The following is a 21,915-nucleotide window of genomic DNA, read 5'->3' as shown; positions in this document are numbered from 1 at the left end:
GAAGATTGCAGGGGAATCTGTTGCATTAGAAATAAAACTTAAATAAAATTCATTCCTGGAGAAGCTTCTGAGGAGCCCAGGAGAGAGCGATGATCACATTCTCCGTGAGATTAGTGCTTCAGTGGAGCATGTTTTTGTGCACCGTTTTGCAGAATTTAGCTAATCTAATGCATCTGATTTATCTAATCACTGCTTTCAGAGTGTGAATATTAAAGCCTGGTGAAAAATAATCACTACATCAGTGACATCTGATTGAATCCGCACAGACTCCGTGTGCCTGCAGGGTTCCCATCCAACCAAAATCTGATTTTACTCCAATAATTAATTGGTCTCGGTCCATAAACTGGTGATGAAATGTATCAGGTGGTTGGATTCGATTGGAAACCTGCAGGATTGGACACTGGCCAGGGTTAAAATCTCTCTCCCAGTCCTCTACTGAGTGCAAATTTATTGTACTGAAACCAGTGTGGGAGAGAAAGAATCTGTGAATGAATTAACCAGGTCTGAATGAATTAACCAGGTCTGAATGAATGAATCAGGTCTGAATGAATGAGTCAGGTCTGAATGAATGAATCAGGTCTGAATGAATGAATCAGGTCTGAATGAATGAGTCAGGTCTGAATGAATGAATCAGGTCTGAATGAATGAATCAGGTCTGAATGAATTTGTGATTATATCAGTGAAAGAATACATCAGTGAAAGAATCAGCGAATGAATGAATCAGCGAATGAATCAGTGACTTAATGAATCCTCAACGGAATGAACGAATGAATGAATGAATGAATGAATGAATGAATGAATGAATGAATGAATGAATGAATCGGCACCTGAATGAATCAGTGACTGAATGAATCATTGATTTAATTAGTGACTTAATGAATCCTCAATAGAATGAATGAATGAATGAATGAATGAATGAATGAATGAATGAATGAATGAATGAATGAATCGGCACCTGAATGAATCAGTGACTGAATGAATCATTGATTTAATTAGTGACTGAATGAATCAGCACCTGAATGAATCAGTGAATGATTCAGTGGCTAAATAAATCAGCACCTGAATGAATCAGTGAATGATTCAATGAATTCATGAATTCTGTGATTCTGTGACTAAATGAATCATCGACTGAATGAACCATTAAATGAATCAGTGACTGAATTAATCAGGTAATGAATCAGTGACTGAATTAATCAGGTAATGAATCAGTGACTGATTGAATCAGCACATGGATGAATCAGTCACTGAATGAATCAGTGATTTAATCAGTGACTAAATGTATCAGCACTTAAATGAATCAGTGACTAAACAAAATCAGTACATGAATCAGTGAATTATTGAATTCTGTGAGTCTTTGACTGATTGAATTACTGACTGAATGAATCAGGGAATGAATCAGTGAATGAATAAATCAGCACCTGAATGAATCAGTAAATGAATTAGTAATAGTGGTTCTGGTGTGATCTGCAGATTCCCGCAGGAGCTGAACATGGGCAAAATCAGCGCAGAGATCATGTGGAACCTGTTTGCTATGGACATGAAGTATGCCATGGATGGTGAGTTACTGCTTTACTATGTGTGTGTGTGTGTGTGTGTGTGTGTGTGCCTTGTTCATTCTGATTCAGAGCTGATATTTCTGTCTGACAGACTCTACTATAAAGACAATTCCCACTGCTACCCAACTACACATATCCCACTTCTAAAACACACACACACACACACAGCCCAAAACAGAGAAAAGCTATTATCTCTGATGAACTACTAATGTGGTGTGTGTGTGTTGGGGGGTGTTTGTGTGCTGCCAGTTATGGACCATTATTTATTATTGCACACACACACACACACACACACACATACTCAGTCATTACTCTTTGTCACTTCTCAGATGCACCCTTAATCTGTGTGTTTCCATGGGAACCAGGTGCTGAGATGATGATATGCCATACATTTCACGCTTTAATACGCACACACACACACACACACACACACAAACACACACACACAGATGAACTTCTTTTCACGGTGGAAATAAAATGCCATTTTCTGCCCTCTAATTGGTGCACAATGACTATAATTTTGAAGTGTGTGTGTGTGTGCAGGTCTCAAAAGCTGCCTTGTTTGTAAAAATGTAAAAATAATTCAAGTTTTGTTTGTTTTCACTCCATATGCAGATTTTCTTTGGCTCTTTATGAAACATTCATAACAGTTAATGACGTTCATATGCAATGTTACATAATACTTTGCTGGGTTTTTGTCAAACTCATGTCATAAGCTGTGAGTATGTAGTATGTGATGGATTAATGAATGAATGAATGATTCAACACCTGAATGATTCTGTGACTTATTGAATCAGTGACTGAATGAATCGGGGAATGAATCAGTGACTGAATGAATCAGTGATTTAATCAGTGACAAAATGTATCAGCACCTGAATGAATCAGTGAATGAATCAAATTATGTAGTAGTATGTAGTATGACATCAAGATATTTGTTATTCTCATGTGGTCTCAGAGCAGCAGGGTTATGAAGCTTTAAGACATCTCTATGCAGTCTGCTTTATTCCTGTTTATAAAGCTACAACTTTAAAGTTCTGACAGTTACAAAGCACTGACACTGGAGACTCCTTTAATAAATAAGCGTTAGAATACACGTCTAAGAAATCTTCACCGTATCAATGATTACAGGTTGAAGTACAAATCTGTGTGAATGAGCTGTTGCTATGGAAACGGAAACGTGTTAGAACAAGGAGGGAGGTGTGTGTGTGAGGAGAAGGATGAAGGTGTATGAGGGAGGAGGAGGATGGAGGTGTGTGTGTGTGTGTGAGTGTGTGAGTGAGTGTGTGTGTGAGTGTGTGTGAGGGAGGGAGGAGGAGGATGGAGGTGTGTGTGTGTGAGGAGGAGGAGGATGGTGGTGTGTGTATGAGGGAGGAGGAGGATGGAGGTGTGTGTATGAGGGAGGAGGAGGATGGAGGTGTGTCTATGAGGGAGGAGGAGGATGGAGGTGTGTGGATGAGGGAGGAGGATGATGGAGGTTTTTGGATGAGGGAGGAGGAGGATGGAGGTGTGTGGATGTGGGAGGAGGAGGATGGAGGTGTGTGGATGAGGGAGGAGGATGATAGAGGTATGTGTATGTGAGGAGGCGGACAGAAGTGTGTGGATGAGGGAAGAGTAGGATGGAGGTGTGTGTATGAGGTAGGAAAAGGATGTGTGTGTGAGAGGAGGAGGAGGAGTGTGGAGGTGTGTATGTGTGAGGAGGAGAAGGAGGAGGAGGAGGAGGATGAAGGTGTGTGTGTATTAGGAGGAGAAGGAGGTGTGTGTGTGTGTGTGAGGAGGAGGACGGAAGTGTGTGTGTGTGTGTGTGTGTGTTGATAGAAAGAGGAATCTGAGTGTAGTAAATATATTCAGTGAGCTGTGTATAAAGTGGAGGAGGAATGAAGATAAAGAGCGCTGCAGTTTGGGGCTGAAAAACAATTCAGCTGCAGAAATTTGTAGCCACTTGTCAGGACCTGAGGACTCGCTACTGAGGCCATTCATCACCCAGCACCCAACCTGTGTGTGTGTGTGTGTGTGTGTGTGTGTGAAAGAGAGAGAGAGAACACATCTGTTTGATCTTTTCATAATCAACAATCAATAATGTTATTGCAGTGCAGCTCGCTGTATTCCTGCTTCCTCTCATTATAATATCTCTGAGAGAAAAAGAGAGAGAAGAAAGAAGGACCATATGAAAAGAGGAAGAGAGAGAGAGAGAGAGAGAGAGAGAGAGAGAGAGAGAGAGAACAGATATACAATAAAAACATCAAAACAAACAAACAGACAAATAAATAAATAAATAAATAAATAAATAAATAAACATTTGAAAAATAAGTAAATATGTGCAGTGTTTTTTTTTTACCAGCAACTACAGTTCTGTTTATTAATAAACAATACAGCACTATTTTTATCCACTTATAGTTACATTTAATCTGAAACATCCATGAAACAAGTTAACTTTTATTAGACAGATAGATAGATATATAGATAGATAGATAGATAGATAGATAGATAGATAGATAGATAGATAGATAGATAGATAGATAGATAGATAGATAGATAGATAGATAGATAGATAGATAGATAGATAGATAGACAGGCAGATAGATATACAAATAGAGAGACACTATGACACTACACCTACTAGACGCTTACCCCTACTCTTCTTTCATATTCTCTTCTTCCATCACTCTACTCTTTTTTCCTCCTCAGAATTCCTCTATCCCTCTCTCCTGTTCCCCACTCCGCAGTGTGTCGTTACTTTGAGTAACGTAACTAATATTAACCCTGAATGCACACACACTTGTGCTACTGTGTGTGTGTGTGTGTGTGTGTGTGTGTGATTTAATGTGACATTTCACACAGCGAGAGGATCCTCTGCTCTTGCTCTTTACACAAAATACTTCAGAGATTCAGCATACGCTAACACCAGGGTCATGCTGTCATGCTGTGTGTGTGTGTGTGTGTGTGTGGCTTAGCAATATGCAGTATAAAGTAAAGACACTCCTTCAAAGGAAACAGAAGAAATGTAACATGCAACAGTAACTCAATCCTGATACCTTTCATCTCTCTCTCTCTCTCTCTCTCTCTCTCTTTCGTGATAAAGGAGTGAAATATTAGTCTTTCATGAGCTCCATTCCCTCAGCATCTCACACAACATCACACTGTGGCCTGTGTTTGAACTTCCTCCATGTTCTCGGTGTGTATTCAGTGTGAAGTGTTTTTTATCTCAGCTCTGAGGTGTAACACAATGCCTCCAGCCCAGTATCTTAAATGTACTCAGGTTTGAACCCAAAGTGGGCGTGACCTAAAGTAGAACCAGCCTGGCTCTAAAGGCTCCGCCCCCTTTCACGACATAGTGCTGGTGTAAATAGTACACTACACTAAATGTTCAAGTGTGTGTGTGTGTGTGTGTGTGTGCTCTCAGTGAGCTGAAGGTTACACCAGTGGGATTTCTCCTCCTGAATAATTTAATTGGTGTTGATTTTATCAGGTTCAGGTGTGTGATGTGATCCGGCATGAAAAGCTTCCTCATCACTGATTCTCAGGATTTTGGGGGTTTTGAGGAATTTTCTCACAGCTGCTTCGATTACTGCAGAGTCTGGTGAAGAGGAAATGGGAGAGAGAGAGAGAGATTGGGAAAGAAACTGACAGAAAGACAAAAAGAGAGAGACAAAAGAAGAGACAGACAGAAGGAGAGACACAGAGGAAGACTAGGAAAGAAAGAAAGAAAGAAAGAAAGAAAGAAAGAAAGAAAGAAAGAAAGAAAGAAAGAAAGAAAGAAAGAAAGTGGGAGTGGGGGTGGGGTGGGGTTGGGGGGTGGAGTGAGAACAGAGAGCGAGAGACACCAGAAAACAGAGAGAGAGAGAGAGAGAGAGAGAGAGAGACTTAAGTGAGAGTGAGACTTAAGAGAGCGTGAGACTTAATGAAACGATCTGGTCAGGCTACGCTAATTCCTCTTATACTTACACACAACACACTAGTTAGTTAGCTAAGCTTAGCTGTCCTCCTAATTTCCCTTCAGAAACACCTGACCATCAATGTGGTCACTAGAACTTTCCAGATGAACGCTGGGTGGTGTTGAGATCACACCCTCAGAAGCCTCAGTGTTGTTAGATTACAGTGCTGAGGAAGAGTCTCTGCTAATCTGGTTAGCAGTGATGCTAAGTGTAATTACTGTGTAATTCTAGCCTTATAAAGACTTTACTATGTGAACTCTCAACATATCTGAGGTAAATGTTGATATTCTTCATCATTTGGTGCAGTTTCCATGGTTACTGTGACTTTACTTTGTCCATATTAAAGCCATAACAGCTAGAGTCTTTCACTAGCACAGTGTTCTCACCATCAGAACCTCTTAAATGCTGCTTACAGGGGTGTACTCTGTGTGTGTGTGTGTGTGTAATAGGTCTATGGGGGACTGTCATCTTTTAAACACGCATCATTTACCTCAGACGTTTTTATGTTTGGTTACTGTGTTCAGCGTAGCTATTATTAGATACTGTGTGTGTGTGTGTAGTCTCCATTCTCACAGCATCAAGCCCTCACAGAGGAAATGCAAAATATGAAGATTTCCAAAGCAGTGAATGTGTCATGAAGATCTCAAGCTTAAGCATCTTGCTGTCAAGAGCACAAAGCGTGTGTGTGTGTGTGTGTGTGTGTGTGTGTGTGTGTGTGTGTTATAATCCGCCCTCATCAGAGCAACCAGCGTCCACTCAGAGCATCTAAGCATGACCTCGTCTTGGTCTCAGTGGGATTGTGGGACATGATGAGAGCGAGTCAGTGGGGAATAAGTGAGGAAGTGGCTGTGTTTTTCACAGCTCTGTATCCCACTGGGAGATAAACGCTAGATTATTATGGAGCGCCACGCTATCGAGTCTCACAGGCCTCGAACCCATCACCTTCAGGCCACACTAATTCCTGTCACTTCACACTACTCTACTGTCAAATGGTGTCAAATTGTATCACTCTATAATGATGCATTTGATGGAAATCGAGCTCCTTGAAACCCCTCCTTTTTATACAAAACATGACACTCCACCCCCTCTTTGAAACACGTCCATTTTATATAAAGCTCTGCCCCTTCCTTGAATGATGTCTTTTTTACACAGAGCCCCACCCCCTCCTGGAAACACGTTCTTTTTATGTGCAATACCGACTACTTTGCCAAGTTGTTTATTATGTAAGAACTATGAATTAAACATATGTCATTCTTTTAGAGGAAAATAATCACTGACGCAGTGCTGTGAGGAGGCGGAGTCACTGTTACCGCTTTGTTGTTGATTATTTTCCTTTAACAGCATGTCTGAAGCCTCCACTGATATCAGGGAAGCTTTTCACCAAAGGACCACACAGAGACTGTGACTGAATAACAAAACTCTCCATAATGTACTGAGATGAACAGGAAGTATTTAAACAGTAGAAAGGAGTAATATTCAGTATTATCTATAAGTAAACAAAAGACATCAGCAGAAACAGACGTGGAGGATGAAATGTTAATGGCAGCTTGGCGAGTTTATTATGAAAAGGTTTATCTAAATTACAGCAGAAGAGACTATCAGTGAGTGTCTGTGTTCAGCACAGAAAGAATTTCCAGCACAAAACAAAGGATATCATGATCATAAGATGAGGTTATAAACAAATATTATCACACAGTCAGCCAAGGGCAGAGCATGCTGAGATATATTCAGCATACATTATATTGCCATAAGTTTTGGGACACCCCTTCAGATCAAGTGTTGTTTGGGTTCAGCCCCTTAGTTCCAGTGAAAGGAACTCTTAATGCTTCAGCTTCATACCAAGACATTTTGGATAATTTCATGCTCTTTGTGGGAACAGTTTGGGGATGACCCCTTCCTGTTCCAACATGACTGCACACCAGTGACCAAAGCAAGGTCCATAAAGACATAGATGAGTGAGTTTGGTCCTGACCTCAACGCCATAGAACACCTTTGGGATGAATTAAAGTGGAGACTGTGAGCCAGACCAAAAGTTTTCGGACATCTGCCTTTACATGAACATGAATGTAATATGGAGTTGTCCCGCCCTTTGCAGCTAGAACAGCTTCAACTCTTCTGGGAAGGCTTTCCACAAGGTTTAGGAGTGTGTTTATGGGATTTTTTGACCATTGAACTAGAAGCGCATTTGTGAGGTCAGGCACTGATGTTGGATGAGAAGGTCTGTCTCACAGTCTCCACTCTAATTCATCCCAAAGGTGTTCTGTGGGGTTGAGGTCAGGACTCTGTGCAGTTCCTCCACACCAAACTCACTCATCCATGTCTTTATGGAGCTTGCTTTGTGCACTCCATATCCAGTTAGGGTTACATTTAGTATTCTAAAAATGAGTTAATTCCTGCTATCCACTGTTGTTCTATCTTATTGTCTTGTTTATTATACCATTAACACAATTGATGTAAAAAAAAATAAATCGAGATTCATTTCTATAGCTTTTAATCCAGTCGTCACAGTTTGAACAAACATGCTAGCACAAATCTTTCTTTGCATATTTAATAGCATATTAGCATAAAATTCCAGATCCACTCAGTGTGATGTGTGTAGAAATTTTTTTCCCCTGATATTTTTTTTAAACGTTGTCACAAAGCAGCGTTACAGAAAATCTGCAGTGTTCGGGTGAAATGATTCGCTGAAGCGACTGTGACACTGTTTCTTCAATACGATGTCATGAATATGGAAATTCACCCAACACACACACACAGTAAAGTCTCTTTGTATCCTCTGACAGTCTTTCTACTCTCTCTTCTCTTCTCAGACACACTAAATTCAGATTTCTGGCAAACGACTCAATAGCGAATGCCAGAGTTTGGAGCCTGGTGTGTAAAGAGCAGCTGCTCGTAATCATGCTGAGGCGAGTTCACGGGAAACAACATGCCACCCAAATCCTCTGCTTTTAGCATCAGCTGTTCATCAGGACAGGATAAGATCAAGTCAGGATTTCTGAATAAAATCACAGATGGAGAGAATATTGAAAGATTTTACGGTTAGAAGTTTTACGGTTAGAAGTATTTCAGTATCATAAGGAGGTTTTACTTCAAATTAAATTGTTTTCCCAAATGAATCGATTTAATTTAGAAAATCAGAAGATCCAGAAGATTATTCCGGAAGTTTCGGGGCTTGATTATGAATTGATTATTTACCTCTAACAGCATGACATAGGGGGTTTTAGTTAGCCCGAGGTCGTCAGCTGAGGATTCTGGGAGACGGGGCTTGATTAGGAGTTGATTATTTTCCTCTAACAGCATGACACAGAGTACTCTTTACTGAGAGTCTGATAGATGCTTTATATTTCTAAGGAAAAAATTGCTGCCTTTTCTCAGTCAGAGGTCAGAGGTCAGAGAGAATAAGAGCAGGATTTCAGATCCTGATGAATTCAGTAGCGCATTTACGGGGACTTGTTTTTTTTTTTTTGTTTTCTTCATCTTCCTGTCTGACCTCAACGAGACCCTGGATTCAGTTTCTGGGTGCTGATGGTGTTCACAGCGTTTCTCCTGAATGAAAGTTGAATAAAAATGTCTGAGTGTAACGGCATTTAAAACAGGAACAGTCCCGATTCAATCTCAGCCCTTCATTACCGCCGCGGTGGAAAATCAATCACATGATGTAGTTAGCGTCAGTGAGACGATTCATCTCGGGTCGCGTGCCTCAGCGGGGCCGTAACACCAAACCCTGGTTCTAAATGAAAGCAGGAGTTTCACTCACGTTGTTTTAAAAAATTTATTTCCAATTCATCGTTTCAGCTCCAGGGAAAGCTGGAGTTCATGCAGCGTGCTTTAACTCGCTCACGTCTCGTCTTTCACTGCAGAAAATGAACTTTCACTTTTCATCACAGAGAAACATTCATCTTTCCTCCTCCGGCTCGAGACGAATCAGCTCGGTGCTAATGAGAGGAAACGGATAATTAAATTATGGAGCGTGAAGCTAATCGTCAGACTTGGGCTTTGACAGACGTCTCATTAGTCGTGTAAACATTTACCTTTAACGTTTGCAAATCTTTATTCTAAATTATTATTTCTAGCGATTCAACTGAACACAAACGTGGAGCATAAGAAGGGCTAGAATTTATTAATAATTACGATCAGCATGTAAATAAATAAATAAATAAATTCTGATTCCGTTGATTTGACTCCAATTCTGATTCAGTCGATTTGACTCCGATTCTGATTCAGTCGATTTGACTCCGATTCTGATTCAGTCGATTTGACTCCGATTCTGATTCAGTCGATTTGACTCCGATTCTAATTCAGTCAGTTTGACTCCAATTCAGATTCAGTCTATAAATAAATGAAAAGGTACTTTTCTAAGTAGATTTTAGTCTATTTACTACTAGTAATTGGCTAATTAGGGATTAATGATGTAGCACTAATTGGACACTGGGGATGTAGAAACACAGCCTCAGGATAAACTTTACGCTTTAATTCATTACACAGTCGTTTATAAATTTAGATCGTAAAGCGACCTGACAATCACAGATGCTTCTCGGTGACTAAACTGACGTGTGCTCGCAGTGCATTGTGGGTAACAGACCTGTTGACTAATTAACAAGCTTGAATGGAATGAAACTGTCAGTGCAGGAGTGTGTGTTACACCAGCAAAATCATGTCCGCTGTCCAATTTGGAAGCTTGTGTAAATAAACAGAATGTTTCTATCTAAAGGTGTAAAATTAGGGGCGGGGTCAATGCACATCCATTTATCCGGTTCCCAGATTTTGTTCAAATGATAGAAAGAAGCATCTGAAGAGAAGCGGGGTTTATTCTCAATCTTTTAAACAATCTGTAATTCTTGAAAAGAGCCACCCATTTTATTTGTTTTTTTTGTTTGTTTGTGTATTTATTTATTTATTTACTTATTTATTTATTTATTTATTTATTTATTTATTTATTTATTTATTTATTTATTTATTTATTTGTGTTTTTTATGTTAACAAAATTAAACTATTAATTATTAATAAATGTTTGCTACTTTTCTATCTTTAAGCCATTTATGTGTTAGGATTATTATTATTGGTAGTAGTAGTATTTTTATTTATTATTTTATTTAACTTTATTTAACTTTAGTTAACTTAATCAATTCAAATAAAAGGCAGATAACTGAATAAAATATTGAATTCAATTAAATGTAAAATATATAACATGTATATAATAATATATGTACGTTTTTAAATGATCCATTTATTTATTTATTTTATTTTATTTTTTTTAAATATAACTAAAGTGCTATTTTTCTCACAGAATCGTTTCCCTAGCACGACGCTGCTACAGTAGCTTTAGCTGAATACGCTGAATGTGTTTAAGTGTTGAAAAGTAAATCACACAGCGTGAGTGAGTCCATTTAAAAAACGCATGTTAGACGTCTTGTCCACCGGAGTGTCGTCGGCCATCTTGAAAAGGTTTCCTCATCCAGCGTCAGCGTCTGGTGCCCCCGCCCCTTTTCCGCTACGTAAACAAATGACTACACACCATAAACGTCATATACACGCCTATGTAAATCATCCAAAATGAATAGCACTTGCATTATAACACACACACACAGGTATTTATATAAACAGTGTAGTGTTAATTAAGGCTTGTCTGCCAGCTCGCTCGTGATACACAGGAGGAGAGATGAGAGAAACATCACTCACCTCTGCTACAGAAATGCCCAGTCCTCTGGCTGTCCTCATCTCCTGTGACTAATGTTCTCACACACACACACACACACACAAACACTCCTCCAAGCCTTCATCACTGTTATTCTCATCCTGGTGAGGATGTCACAGATGCATGATGGGTAAATACGGTCCCACCCCCTCCCTATAAATTCACAGCCCCACGTTTATAGTTCTGTTTAGTTTTTGTCCTGTTAGTGTTACTGTAGTTTAGCCCCATGTTGCTTCCTGAACCCTTTTAGTAAATCTGAGTAGAAATCAGGATGTAAAGTTGATCCTGAATCATACAATAAAACAGGATTCACAGATTAAAGCCACAGGTGTGTGAAAGTTAGTGCACCCCCCTGCCATGACCTCCGCCTCCATTTAATAGGCCTCTGGGAAAAAGATGGTACAGGTGATAGATCACTAAAGAGAGAGAGAGAGAGAGAAAGAGAAAGAGAGAGTGAGACAGAGAGAGAGAGAGAGAGAGAGAGAGAGAGAGAAGGAAAGCTGTAGGTCATTTGCTCTGTAATTTTCCCAGACAAGGAAGAGAAAATCCCAGACCTGGCGATCCGGCCAGAAACAAACTCAGATAACAAGGCGGGATCAGCGTAATCCCAGACTCGGGTGTAAAATAAATCCCATGTGAACGGAGCTTTAGTCTCCTGATTCAGGATCTGGATAAGAATCTGGACATGAAGTGTGCTGTGTCAAAAAGATCCAATTAAAAAATCCCTTTCCTTCTGATTCCTTTCTCTTTTTTCTTTCTCTTGATTGCATCAGAACATCAGTGTCGAGCTTAGAGTTTGTGTGTGTGTGTGTGTGTGTATGAGCCAGCGGGACTCCAGAGCTTGTCTACTTCCCTTTGTTTACCCTGTGGTGTTTTTCTCTGAGGAGGATGTGAAAATGTCTTTGAAGATCTCTGTATCTGTGTGTGTGTGTGTTTGTGTGTGTGTGTTTGTGTGTGTGGGGCCACAGGAAATCTCACCATCCGAACATGTTACTGATGACTTTGACAGTAGAAAGGTGCTTGGAAAGGTCATGTTTGTTTATGGCAAGATTTCTCTCGGAGGATGTTTCTGACTCTTTCTGTGATGAGTCTGAGTCAGCGACTCGAGGCCCAAAGTTAATATTTCAGCAGGGAAAGTGACGTGAACTCATCAGAGTCAGGTTGCGTATGATGTATACGATGATGAGGTGTGTATGTAGGTGCCAGATGTTGAGTAGAAGTGAGATGGGGATTTAAAAAAAAAATAGGCATAGAAAAATGTGGACTGAAGGTTGGAATTTTTCCTCTTTGCTCTTAAATGAAATATGAAGCAACGTAACTAAAGATTTTCATCTTCCTCATAGGAAAATGTTCACCTGGTGTTACAGCAGAGGTTTTTCTTCTGAGAATAATAGATGTGATAGATATGTGATATGTGATAGATTTCCCTCTGTTCCATCAGTACAGTCTTTACACTGCGCTGAGGAACACCATTAAGGTGAGAAGATCAGATCTGGACCTTCAGGACCTCTGTGGTAGCTTTGAGAAATCCAGTGTATATACACTACTCACAAAAAGTTAAGGATATTGGGCTTTCACAACTGGTGTTTGATCCATGAATCGACCAATAAATTTTCTGGTTCCATTAGAATTGGTATTTAAACAGTCCTCTTCATCATGCTGTTCACATTTTGACATCATGAGACCAAGACCACACCTAACAATTGATCAACAGTACCTCACCATTGAGAGGCTTCAAACAGGATGTTCTCAGAGGGAAGTGGCCACTGAGCTTAGAGTGTCACAGAGTGTCATCAGCAGGTTGCGACAGAGATACAGAGAGACTGGAAGAGTCACAGAAAGGCATAGAAGTGGACGTCCTTTGGCCACATCCATGACCGCTTCATTGTGAACAGTGCCCTGCAGAACCGGATGATGAATGCCACTCAACTCCAGGCACATTTAAGGGAGGTGAGAGGCACCCAAATGTCACGTCAGACCATTCGAAACCGTTTACATCAGCGTGGTCTGTGTGCTAGATGGGTACGTGACCAGGGTACCTGACCAGGGTACCTGACCAGGGTAGACAAAGGTACCTGACCACACCACCAGGCACAGGCGTCAGGCCAGGGAGCATTTACGCTGGACGAGGGACCAGTGGACCTCAGTGCTGTTCTCTGATGAAAGTCAATTCACGTTGAGCAGAAATGATGGCCGCCAACAATGTTGGAGATGTCAAGGAGAGCGCTATGCATCAGCTACTGTTGTCACCAGATTTGATGGTGGTGGTGTTACAGTCTGGGCAGGTGTGTCTACTCAATACTGCCCTTCATCTTGTGAATGGTACAGTGACAAACCAATACTACCTGAATAACATCATTAATCCAGTCATTGTGCCTAATTTCATCTTCATGGACGACAGTGTTCCAGGTCATCGAGGTTGCATCATTAGGGAACGGCTGCTGGAGGCTGGGGTACCTCAAATGGAGTGGCCTGCACTTTCTCCAAACCTGAATCCCATAGAAAACCTATGTGATCAGCCGAGTCATTGTGTAGAGGCTAGTAACCCTGCACCCCAGAACCTCAATGACCTGAGGGCCGCCCTTCAAGAAGAGTGGAATGCCATGCTTCAGCAGACAATAAGTCGACTCGTGAACAGCATGAGACGTCGTGGTCAAGCTGTAATTGATGGTCAAGGGCACATGATAAATTATTGAGACATTGAGATTTTTTGTTGTGGTATACCCACCACTGTTGTTGGCCTTTTCTTTCAATAAATTGTTTGAGATGAGGAAATCACCATTGCAGCTTCTACTTAAATGCCCTACTTTCATGATATAATATCACTGTAGTGGGAACTTTTTACATTTTCCATAAATTTCACCCAAAAGCCAAATATCCTTAACTTTTTGTGAGTAGTGTATATATATGACGCAGAACTGGATGTACCTGTGACAGACAGACAGAGTGTGTGTGTGCGTGTGTGAGAGAGAGAGAGAGAGAGAGAGAGAGACAGACAGACAGACAGACAGAGAGAGACAGACAGACAGACAGAGAGAGAGAGAGAGAGAGAGACAGACAGACAGAGAGAGAGAGAGAGAGAGAGAGAGAAAGAGAGAGAGAGAGACAGACAGAGTGAGAGAGAGATCACTGATCACTAAATCAAAAAAATATCAACTTTCTGGTAGTTTTTTTGTCTCCTCAGATGTTTTAGTAATTTCGGTAGGACGTTAGAGGCTGTGTGTCGTCGCTGACTGTTGTCATGGAGATCGTTATTGCTGCAGCTGGTAGAATAGAAGAAAAGAAAGAGAATACAAACATCTGAAAGATAAAGGAGAGTCAGGTGTGGTTAGCTTCTAAAAACAAAAAAGCCAACGCTTTTCACATCACAATAATGAGAAACTGAAATACATGTAATAAAACAAACAAATAAATAAATAAAATTCCATTATTTACAGAAATATTTCATCTTATTTAATTTTTATGTCTTAATAATGAGAAACTAAATTGCATGTAAATAAATAAATAAAATTGCATTGATTATAGAAATATTTAATTTGACTAAATTTTCACATCTTAATGAAAAAATAAAATGTGTAAATAAATAAATAAATAGAAATTTCACTCCATTATAGAAAAATTAAATTTAATTTAATTTTCATGTTTTAATAATGAGAAACTGAAATATCAGTAATAACAATATAATAACATAAAGAAACGCACTCAATTATAGAAATATTTACTTAATTGAATTAGATTTTACATTCTTCTGACAAAGTGTTTAATATCATCCTGCTTCATATTATTTAATACTGATAATTATTAATTAATATTAATTGCATGCAATTATATATATTCCATGACATTTTGATTTTTTTTAAATAATTATTTTGCCCTAACATATAATAAAATAATATTTAAAAAAAATCAATAAATATAATTCTGTTCAGCTCCTAAATTGATATGTAAGGATTTTAAACAGTATACAGCAAATTATTTTTTTTTTCTTGTTATTATTTCCATTTAAACACATCTACGAAAATTCCCCACCAGTTCCTCTGGCACTCAGACCCACATTACAGCTATACAAAAGTCTCCTTTCTAATTCTTTTCTCCATATTTTTACGCATAACTTATTGAAATGCATTATCATGGCTTCCGGTGTTAGGAAAGCAAACACTAAAAACTTTAAAAAGTTCTCTTTAGGCTGTCCGTCGCTTTGAATAATTCATACTGAGGCATTGTGGGTAAGGAGAGTGGGCGGAGGGATTTCTGGGATTCTCCTCTAGGCATGTCAGAGTTTCTTTTTTTTTCCTTCCACACTGAGTCGAATGATCAAAGTGGCACGGTGTCACGAGGCATCATGGTCAAGTCGTGATGATAATGTTGATGTTGATGTTGATGATGATGATGTGAGGTTTTCTCAAATCTTGAGCATAAACTATGTGAAATACAAAAAATGACATAAAAAAATTCCAGATATATCAAGACAAATAAATGCAGTGTGTATTATTAAAGCTAAAGTTGGTGTTAAAGCGGCAGTGTGTATTAATAAAGCTGCAGTGTGCCTTATTAAAGTGGCAGTGTGTCTTATTAACGTTCCAGTGTGTCTTATTAAAGCTGCAGTGTGTATTAATAAAGCTGCAGTGTGCCTTATTAAAGTGGCAGTGTGTCTTATTAACGTTCCAGTGTGTCTTATTAAAGCTGCAGTGTGTATTATTAAAACGGCAGTGTGTCTTATTAACGTTCCGGTGTGTCTTCTTAAAGCTGCAGCGTGTATTATTAAAGCGGCAGTGTGTCTTATTAAAGCGGCAGTGTGTATTATTAAAGCTGCAGTGTGCCTTCTTAAAGTGGCAGTGTGCCTTCTTAAAGCTGCAGTGTGTATTATTAAAGCTGCAGTGTGCCTTCTTAAAGCGGCAGTGTGCCTTCTTAAAGCGGCAGTGTGCCTTCTTAAAGCTGCAGTGTGTATTATTAAAGCTGCAGTGTGCCTTCTTAAAGTGGCAGTGTGCCTTCTTAAAGCTGCAGTGTGCCTTATTAAAGCGGCAGTGTATCTTATTAAAGCGGCAGTGTGTCTTATTAAAGCTGCATTGTGCCTTATTAAAGCGGCAGTGTGTCTTATTAAAGCTGCATTGTGCCTTATTAAAGCGGCAGTGTATCTTATTAAAGCGGCAGTGTGTCGTATTAAAGCGGCAGTGTATCTTATTAAAGCGGCAGTGTGCCTTCTTAAAGCTGCAGTGTGTATTATTAAAGCTGCAGTGTGCCTTCTTAAAGTGGCAGTGTGCCTTCTTAAAGCTGCAGTGTGTATTATTAAAGCTGCAGTGTGTATTATTAAAGCTGCAGTGTGCTTTCTAAAAGCGGCAGTGTGTCATATTAAAGCTGCAGTGTGCCTTATTAAAGCTGCAGTGTGTCTTATTAACATTAAAGTGTGCCTAATTAAAGCTGAAGTGTCTTTTTAAAGTAGCAGTGTGTCTTATTAAAGCAGCAGTGTGTCGTATTAAAGCGGCAGTGTGTCATATTAAAGCAGCAGTGTGTCTAATTAACGTTCCAGTGTGCCTTATTAAAGCTGCAGTGTGTATTATTAAAGATGCAATGTGTCTTATTAAAGCTGCAGTGTGTGTATTATTAAAGTGGCAGTGGGTCTTATTAAAGCTGCAGCGTGTATTATTAAAGCGCCAGTGTGTCTTATTAAAGCTGTAGTGTGTGTATTATTAAATTGGCAGTGTGTCTTATTAAAGCTGCAGTGTGTGTATTATTAAAGTGGCAGTGGGTCTTATTAAAGCTGCAGCGTGTATTATTAAAGCAGCAGTGTGTCTTATTAAAGCTGTAGTGTGTGTATTATTAAAGTGGCAGTGGGTCTTATTAAAGCTGCAGCGTGTATTATTAAAGCAGCAGTGTATCTTATTAAAGCGGCAGTGTGTCTTATTAAAGCTGCAGTGTGCCTTATTAAAGTGGCAGTGTGTCTTATTAACATTAAAGTGTGCCTAATTAAAGCTGAAGTGTCTTTTTAAAGCGGCAGTGTGCCTTCTTAAAGCTGCAATGTGTATTATTAAAGCTGCAGTGTGCTTTCTTAAAGCGGCAGTGTGTCTTATTAAAGCTGCAGTGTGCCTTATTAAAGCAGCAGTGTGTCTTATTAAAGCGGCAGTGTGTCTTATTAACATTAAAGTGTGCCTAATTAAAGCTGAAGTGTCTTTTTAAAGTGGCAGTGTGTCATATTAAAGCAGCAGTGTGTCTTATTAAAGCGGCAGTGTGTCATATTAAAGCAGCAGTGTGTCTTATTAACGTTCCAGTGTGCCTTATTAAAGCTGCAATGTGTCTTATTAAAGCGGCAGTGTGTGTATTATTAAAGTGGCATTGGGTCTTATTAAAGCTGCAGCGTGTATTATTAAAGCGCCAGTGTGTCTTATTAAAGCTGCAGTGTGTGTATTATTAAATTGGCAGTGGGTCTTATTAAAGCTGCAGTGTGTGTATTATTAAAGTGGCAGTGTGTCTTATTAAAGCTGCAGCGTGTATTATTAAAGCACCAGTGTGTCTTATTAAAGCTGCAGTGTGTGTATTATTAAAGTGGCAGTGTGTCTTATTAAAGCTGCAGTGTGTGTATTATTAAAGTGGCAGTGTGTCTTATTAAAGCTGCAGCGTGTATTATTAAAGCAGCAGTGTATCTTATTAAAGCGGCAGTGTGTCTTATTAAAGCTGCAGTGTGCCTTATTAAAGCGGCAGTGTGTCTTATTAACATTAAAGTGTGCCTAATTAAAGCTGAAGTGTCTTTTTAAAGTGGCAGTGTGCCTTCTTAAAGCTGCAATGTGTATTATTAAAGCTGCAGTGTGCTTTCTTAAAGCTGCAATGTGTATTATTAAAGCTGCAGTGTGCTTTCTTAAAGCGGCAGTGTGTCTTATTAAAGCTGCAGTGTGCCTTATTAAAGCGGCAGTGTGTCTTATTAAAGCTGCAGTGTGCCTTATTAAAGCGGCAGTGTGTCTTTTTAAAGTGGCAGTGTGTCATATTAAAGCAGCAGTGTGTCTTATTAAAGCGGCAGTGTGTCATATTAAAGCAGCAGTGTGTCTTATTAACGTTCCAGTGTGCCTTATTAAAGCTGCAATGTGTCTTATTAAAGCGGCAGTGTGTGTATTATTAAAGCTGCAGCGAGTATTATTAAAGCTGCAGCGTGTATTATTAAAGCGGCAGTGTGTCTTATTAAAGCTGCAGTGTGTGTATTATTAAAGTGGTAGTGTGTCTTATTAAAGCTGCAGTGTGTGTATTATTAAAGTGGCAGTGTGTCTTATTAAAGCTGCAGCGTGTATTATTAAAGCGCCAGTGTGTCTTATTAAAGCTGCAGTGTGTGTATTATTAAAGTGGCAGTGTGTCTTATTAAAGCTGCAGCGTGTATTATTAAAGCGCCAGTGTGTCTTATTAAAGCTGCAGTGTGTGTATTATTAAAGCTGAAGTGTGTATTATTAAAGCTGCAGTGTGCCTTCTTAAAGTGGCAGTGTGTATTATTAAAGCTGAAGTGTGTATTATTAAAGCTGCAGTGTGCCTTCTTAAAGTGGCAGTGTGTATTATTAAAGCTGAAGTGTGTATTATTAAAGCTGCAGTGTGCCTTCTTAAAGCAGCAGTGTGTATTATTAAAGCTGCAGTGTGCCTTCTTAAAGTGGCAGTGTGTATTATTAAAGCTGCAGTGTATATTATTAAAGCAGCAGTGTGTATTATTAAAGCGGCAGTGTGCCTTCTTAAAGCGGCAGTGTGTATTATTAAAGCTGCAGTGTATATTATTAAAGCGGCAGTGTGTATTATTAAAGCGGCAGTGTGCCTTCTTAAAGCGGCAGTGTGTATTATTAAAGCTGCAGTGTCCCTTCTTAAAGCGGCAGGGTGTATTATTAAAGCTGCAGTGTGCCTTCTTAAAGCGGCAGTGTGTATTATTAAAGCTGCAGTGTATATTATTAAAGCGGCAGTGTGTATTATTAAAGCTGCAGTGTGCCTTCTTAAAGCAGCAGTGTGCCTTCTTTAAGCGGCAGTGTGCCTTCTTAAAGCGGCAGTGTGTATTATTAAAGCGGCAGTGTATATTATTAAAGCTGTAGTGTGCCTCCTTAAAGCTGCAGTGTGTATTATTAAAGCGGCAGTGTATATTATTAAAGCTGCAGTGTGCCTTCTTAAAGCGGCAGTGTGTATTATTAAAGCTGCAGTGTGTATTATTAAAGCTGAAGTGTGTATTATTAAAGCTGCAGTGTGCCTTCTTAAAGTGGCAGTGTGTATTATTAAAGCTGCAGTGTGCCTTCTTAAAGTGGCAGTGTGTATTATTAAAGCTGCAGTGTGCCTTCTTAAAGCGGGAGTGTGTATTATTAAAGCTGCAGTGTGCCTTCTTAAAGTGGCAGTGTGTATTATTAAAGCTGAAGTGTGTATTATTAAAGCTGCAGTGTGCCTTCTTAAAGCGGCAGTGTGTATTATTAAAGCTGAAGTGTGTATTATTAAAGCTGAAGTGTGTATTATTAAAGCTGCAGTGTGCCTTCTTAAAGTGGCAGTGTGTATTATTAAAGCTGAAGTGTGTATTATTAAAGCTGCAGTGTGCCTTCTTAAAGTGGCAGTGTGTATTATTAAAGCTGAAGTGTGTATTATTAAAGCTGCAGTGTGCCTTCTTAAAGCAGCAGTGTGTATTATTAAAGCTGCAGTGTGCCTTCTTAAAGTGGCAGTGTGTATTATTAAAGCTGCAGTGTATATTATTAAAGCAGTAGTGTGTATTATTAAAGCGGCAGTGTGCCTTCTTACAGCGGCAGTGTGTATTATTAAAGCTGCAGTGTGTATTATTAAAGCGGCAGTGTGTATTATTAAAGCGGCAGTGTGCCTTCTTAAAGCGGCAGTGTGTATTATTACAGCTGCAGTGTCCCTTCTTAAAGCGGCAGGGTGTATTATTAAAGCTGCAGTGTGCCTTCTTAAAGTGGCAGTGTGTATTATTAAAGCTGCAGTGTGCCTTCTTAAAGTGGCAGTGTGTATTATTAAAGCTGCAGTGTATATTATTAAAGCTGTGGTGTGCCTCCTTAAAGCTGCAGTGTGTATTATTAAAGCTGCAGTGTGCCTTCTTAAATTGGCAGTGTGTATTATTAAAGCTGAAGTGTGTATTATTAAAGCTGCAGTGTGCCTTCTTAAAGTGGCAGTGTGTATTATTAAAGCTGAAGTGTGTATTATTAAAGCTGCAGTGTGCCTTCTTAAAGTGGCAGTGTGTATTATTAAAGCTGCAGTGTGCCTTCTTAAAGTGGCAGTGTGTATTATTAAAGCTGAAGTGTGTATTATTAAAGCTGCAGTGTGCCTTCTTAAAGCGGCAGTGTGTATTATTAAAGCTGCAGTGTGCCTTCTTAAAGTGGCAGTGTGTATTATTAAAGCTGAAGTGTGTATTATTAAAGCTGCAGTGTGCCTTCTTAAAGCGGCAGTGTGTATTATTAAAGCTGAAGTGTGTATTATTAAAGCTGAAGTGTGTATTATTAAAGCTGCAGTGTGCCTTCTTAAAGTGGCAGTGTGTATTATTAAAGCTGAAGTGTGTATTATTAAAGCTGCAGTGTGCCTTCTTAAAGTGGCAGTGTGTATTATTAAAGCTGAAGTGTGTATTATTAAAGCTGCAGTGTGCCTTCTTAAAGCAGCAGTGTGTATTATTAAAGCTGCAGTGTGCCTTCTTAAAGTGGCAGTGTGTATTATTAAAGCTGCAGTGTATATTATTAAAGCAGCAGTGTGTATTATTAAAACGGCAGTGTGCCTTCTTAAAGCGGCAGTGTGTATTATTAAAGCTGCAGTGTATATTATTAAAGCGGCAGTGTGTATTATTAAAGCGGCAGTGTGCCTTCTTAAAGCGGCAGTGTGTATTATTAAAGCTGCAGTGTCCCTTCTTAAAGCGGCAGGGTGTATTATTAAAGCTGCAGTGTGCCTTCTTAAAGCGGCAGTGTGTATTATTAAAGCTGCAGTGTATATTATTAAAGCGGCAGTGTGTATTATTAAAGCTGCAGTGTGCCTTCTTAAAGCGGCAGTGTGCCTTCTTAAAGCGGCAGTGTGCCTTCTTAAAGCGGCAGTGTGTATTATTAAAGCGGCAGTGTATATTATTAAAGCTGTAGTGTGCCTCCTTAAAGCTGCAGTGTGTATTATTAAAGCGGCAGTGTATATTATTAAAGCTGCAGTGTGCCTTCTTAAAGCGGCAGTGTGTATTATTAAAGCTGCAGTGTGTATTATTAAAGCTGAAGTGTGTATTATTAAAGCTGCAGTGTGCCTTCTTAAAGTGGCAGTGTGTATTATTAAAGCTGCAGTGTGCCTTCTTAAAGTGGCAGTGTGTATTATTAAAGCTGCAGTGTGCCTTCTTAAAGCGGGAGTGTGTATTATTAAAGCTGCAGTGTGCCTTCTTAAAGTGGCAGTGTGTATTATTAAAGCTGAAGTGTGTATTATTAAAGCTGCAGTGTGCCTTCTTAAAGCGGCAGTGTGTATTATTAAAGCTGAAGTGTGTATTATTAAAGCTGAAGTGTGTATTATTAAAGCTGCAGTGTGCCTTCTTAAAGTGGCAGTGTGTATTATTAAAGCTGAAGTGTGTATTATTAAAGCTGCAGTGTGCCTTCTTAAAGTGGCAGTGTGTATTATTAAAGCTGAAGTGTGTATTATTAAAGCTGCAGTGTGCCTTCTTAAAGCAGCAGTGTGTATTATTAAAGCTGCAGTGTGCCTTCTTAAAGTGGCAGTGTGTATTATTAAAGCTGCAGTGTATATTATTAAAGCAGTAGTGTGTATTATTAAAGCG

At 39.3% G+C, this 21,915-nt stretch overlaps 1 protein-coding gene across 2 annotated transcripts in view; it reads left to right on the top strand.

Moving 5' to 3' along the window:
* The window catches only part of LOC131352418 (protein unc-13 homolog C-like), a 203,088-nt gene that overhangs the window by 102,328 nt on the left and 78,845 nt on the right, over positions 1–21,915 (top strand). For both annotated transcript variants that reach the window (XM_058388541.1, XM_058388540.1), the window contains exon 18: positions 1,471–1,556. In XM_058388541.1, the coding sequence (XP_058244524.1) occupies positions 1,471–1,556 (86 nt within the window). The remainder of the gene's footprint in view (positions 1–1,470; positions 1,557–21,915) is intronic.

This window comes from Hemibagrus wyckioides, linkage group LG04 (genome assembly GCF_019097595.1).
Source record: "Hemibagrus wyckioides isolate EC202008001 linkage group LG04, SWU_Hwy_1.0, whole genome shotgun sequence".
In the NCBI taxonomy this organism is placed as follows: Eukaryota; Metazoa; Chordata; class Actinopteri; order Siluriformes; family Bagridae; genus Hemibagrus; species Hemibagrus wyckioides.
This window is presented reverse-complemented; position numbering and strand designations above follow the sequence as displayed.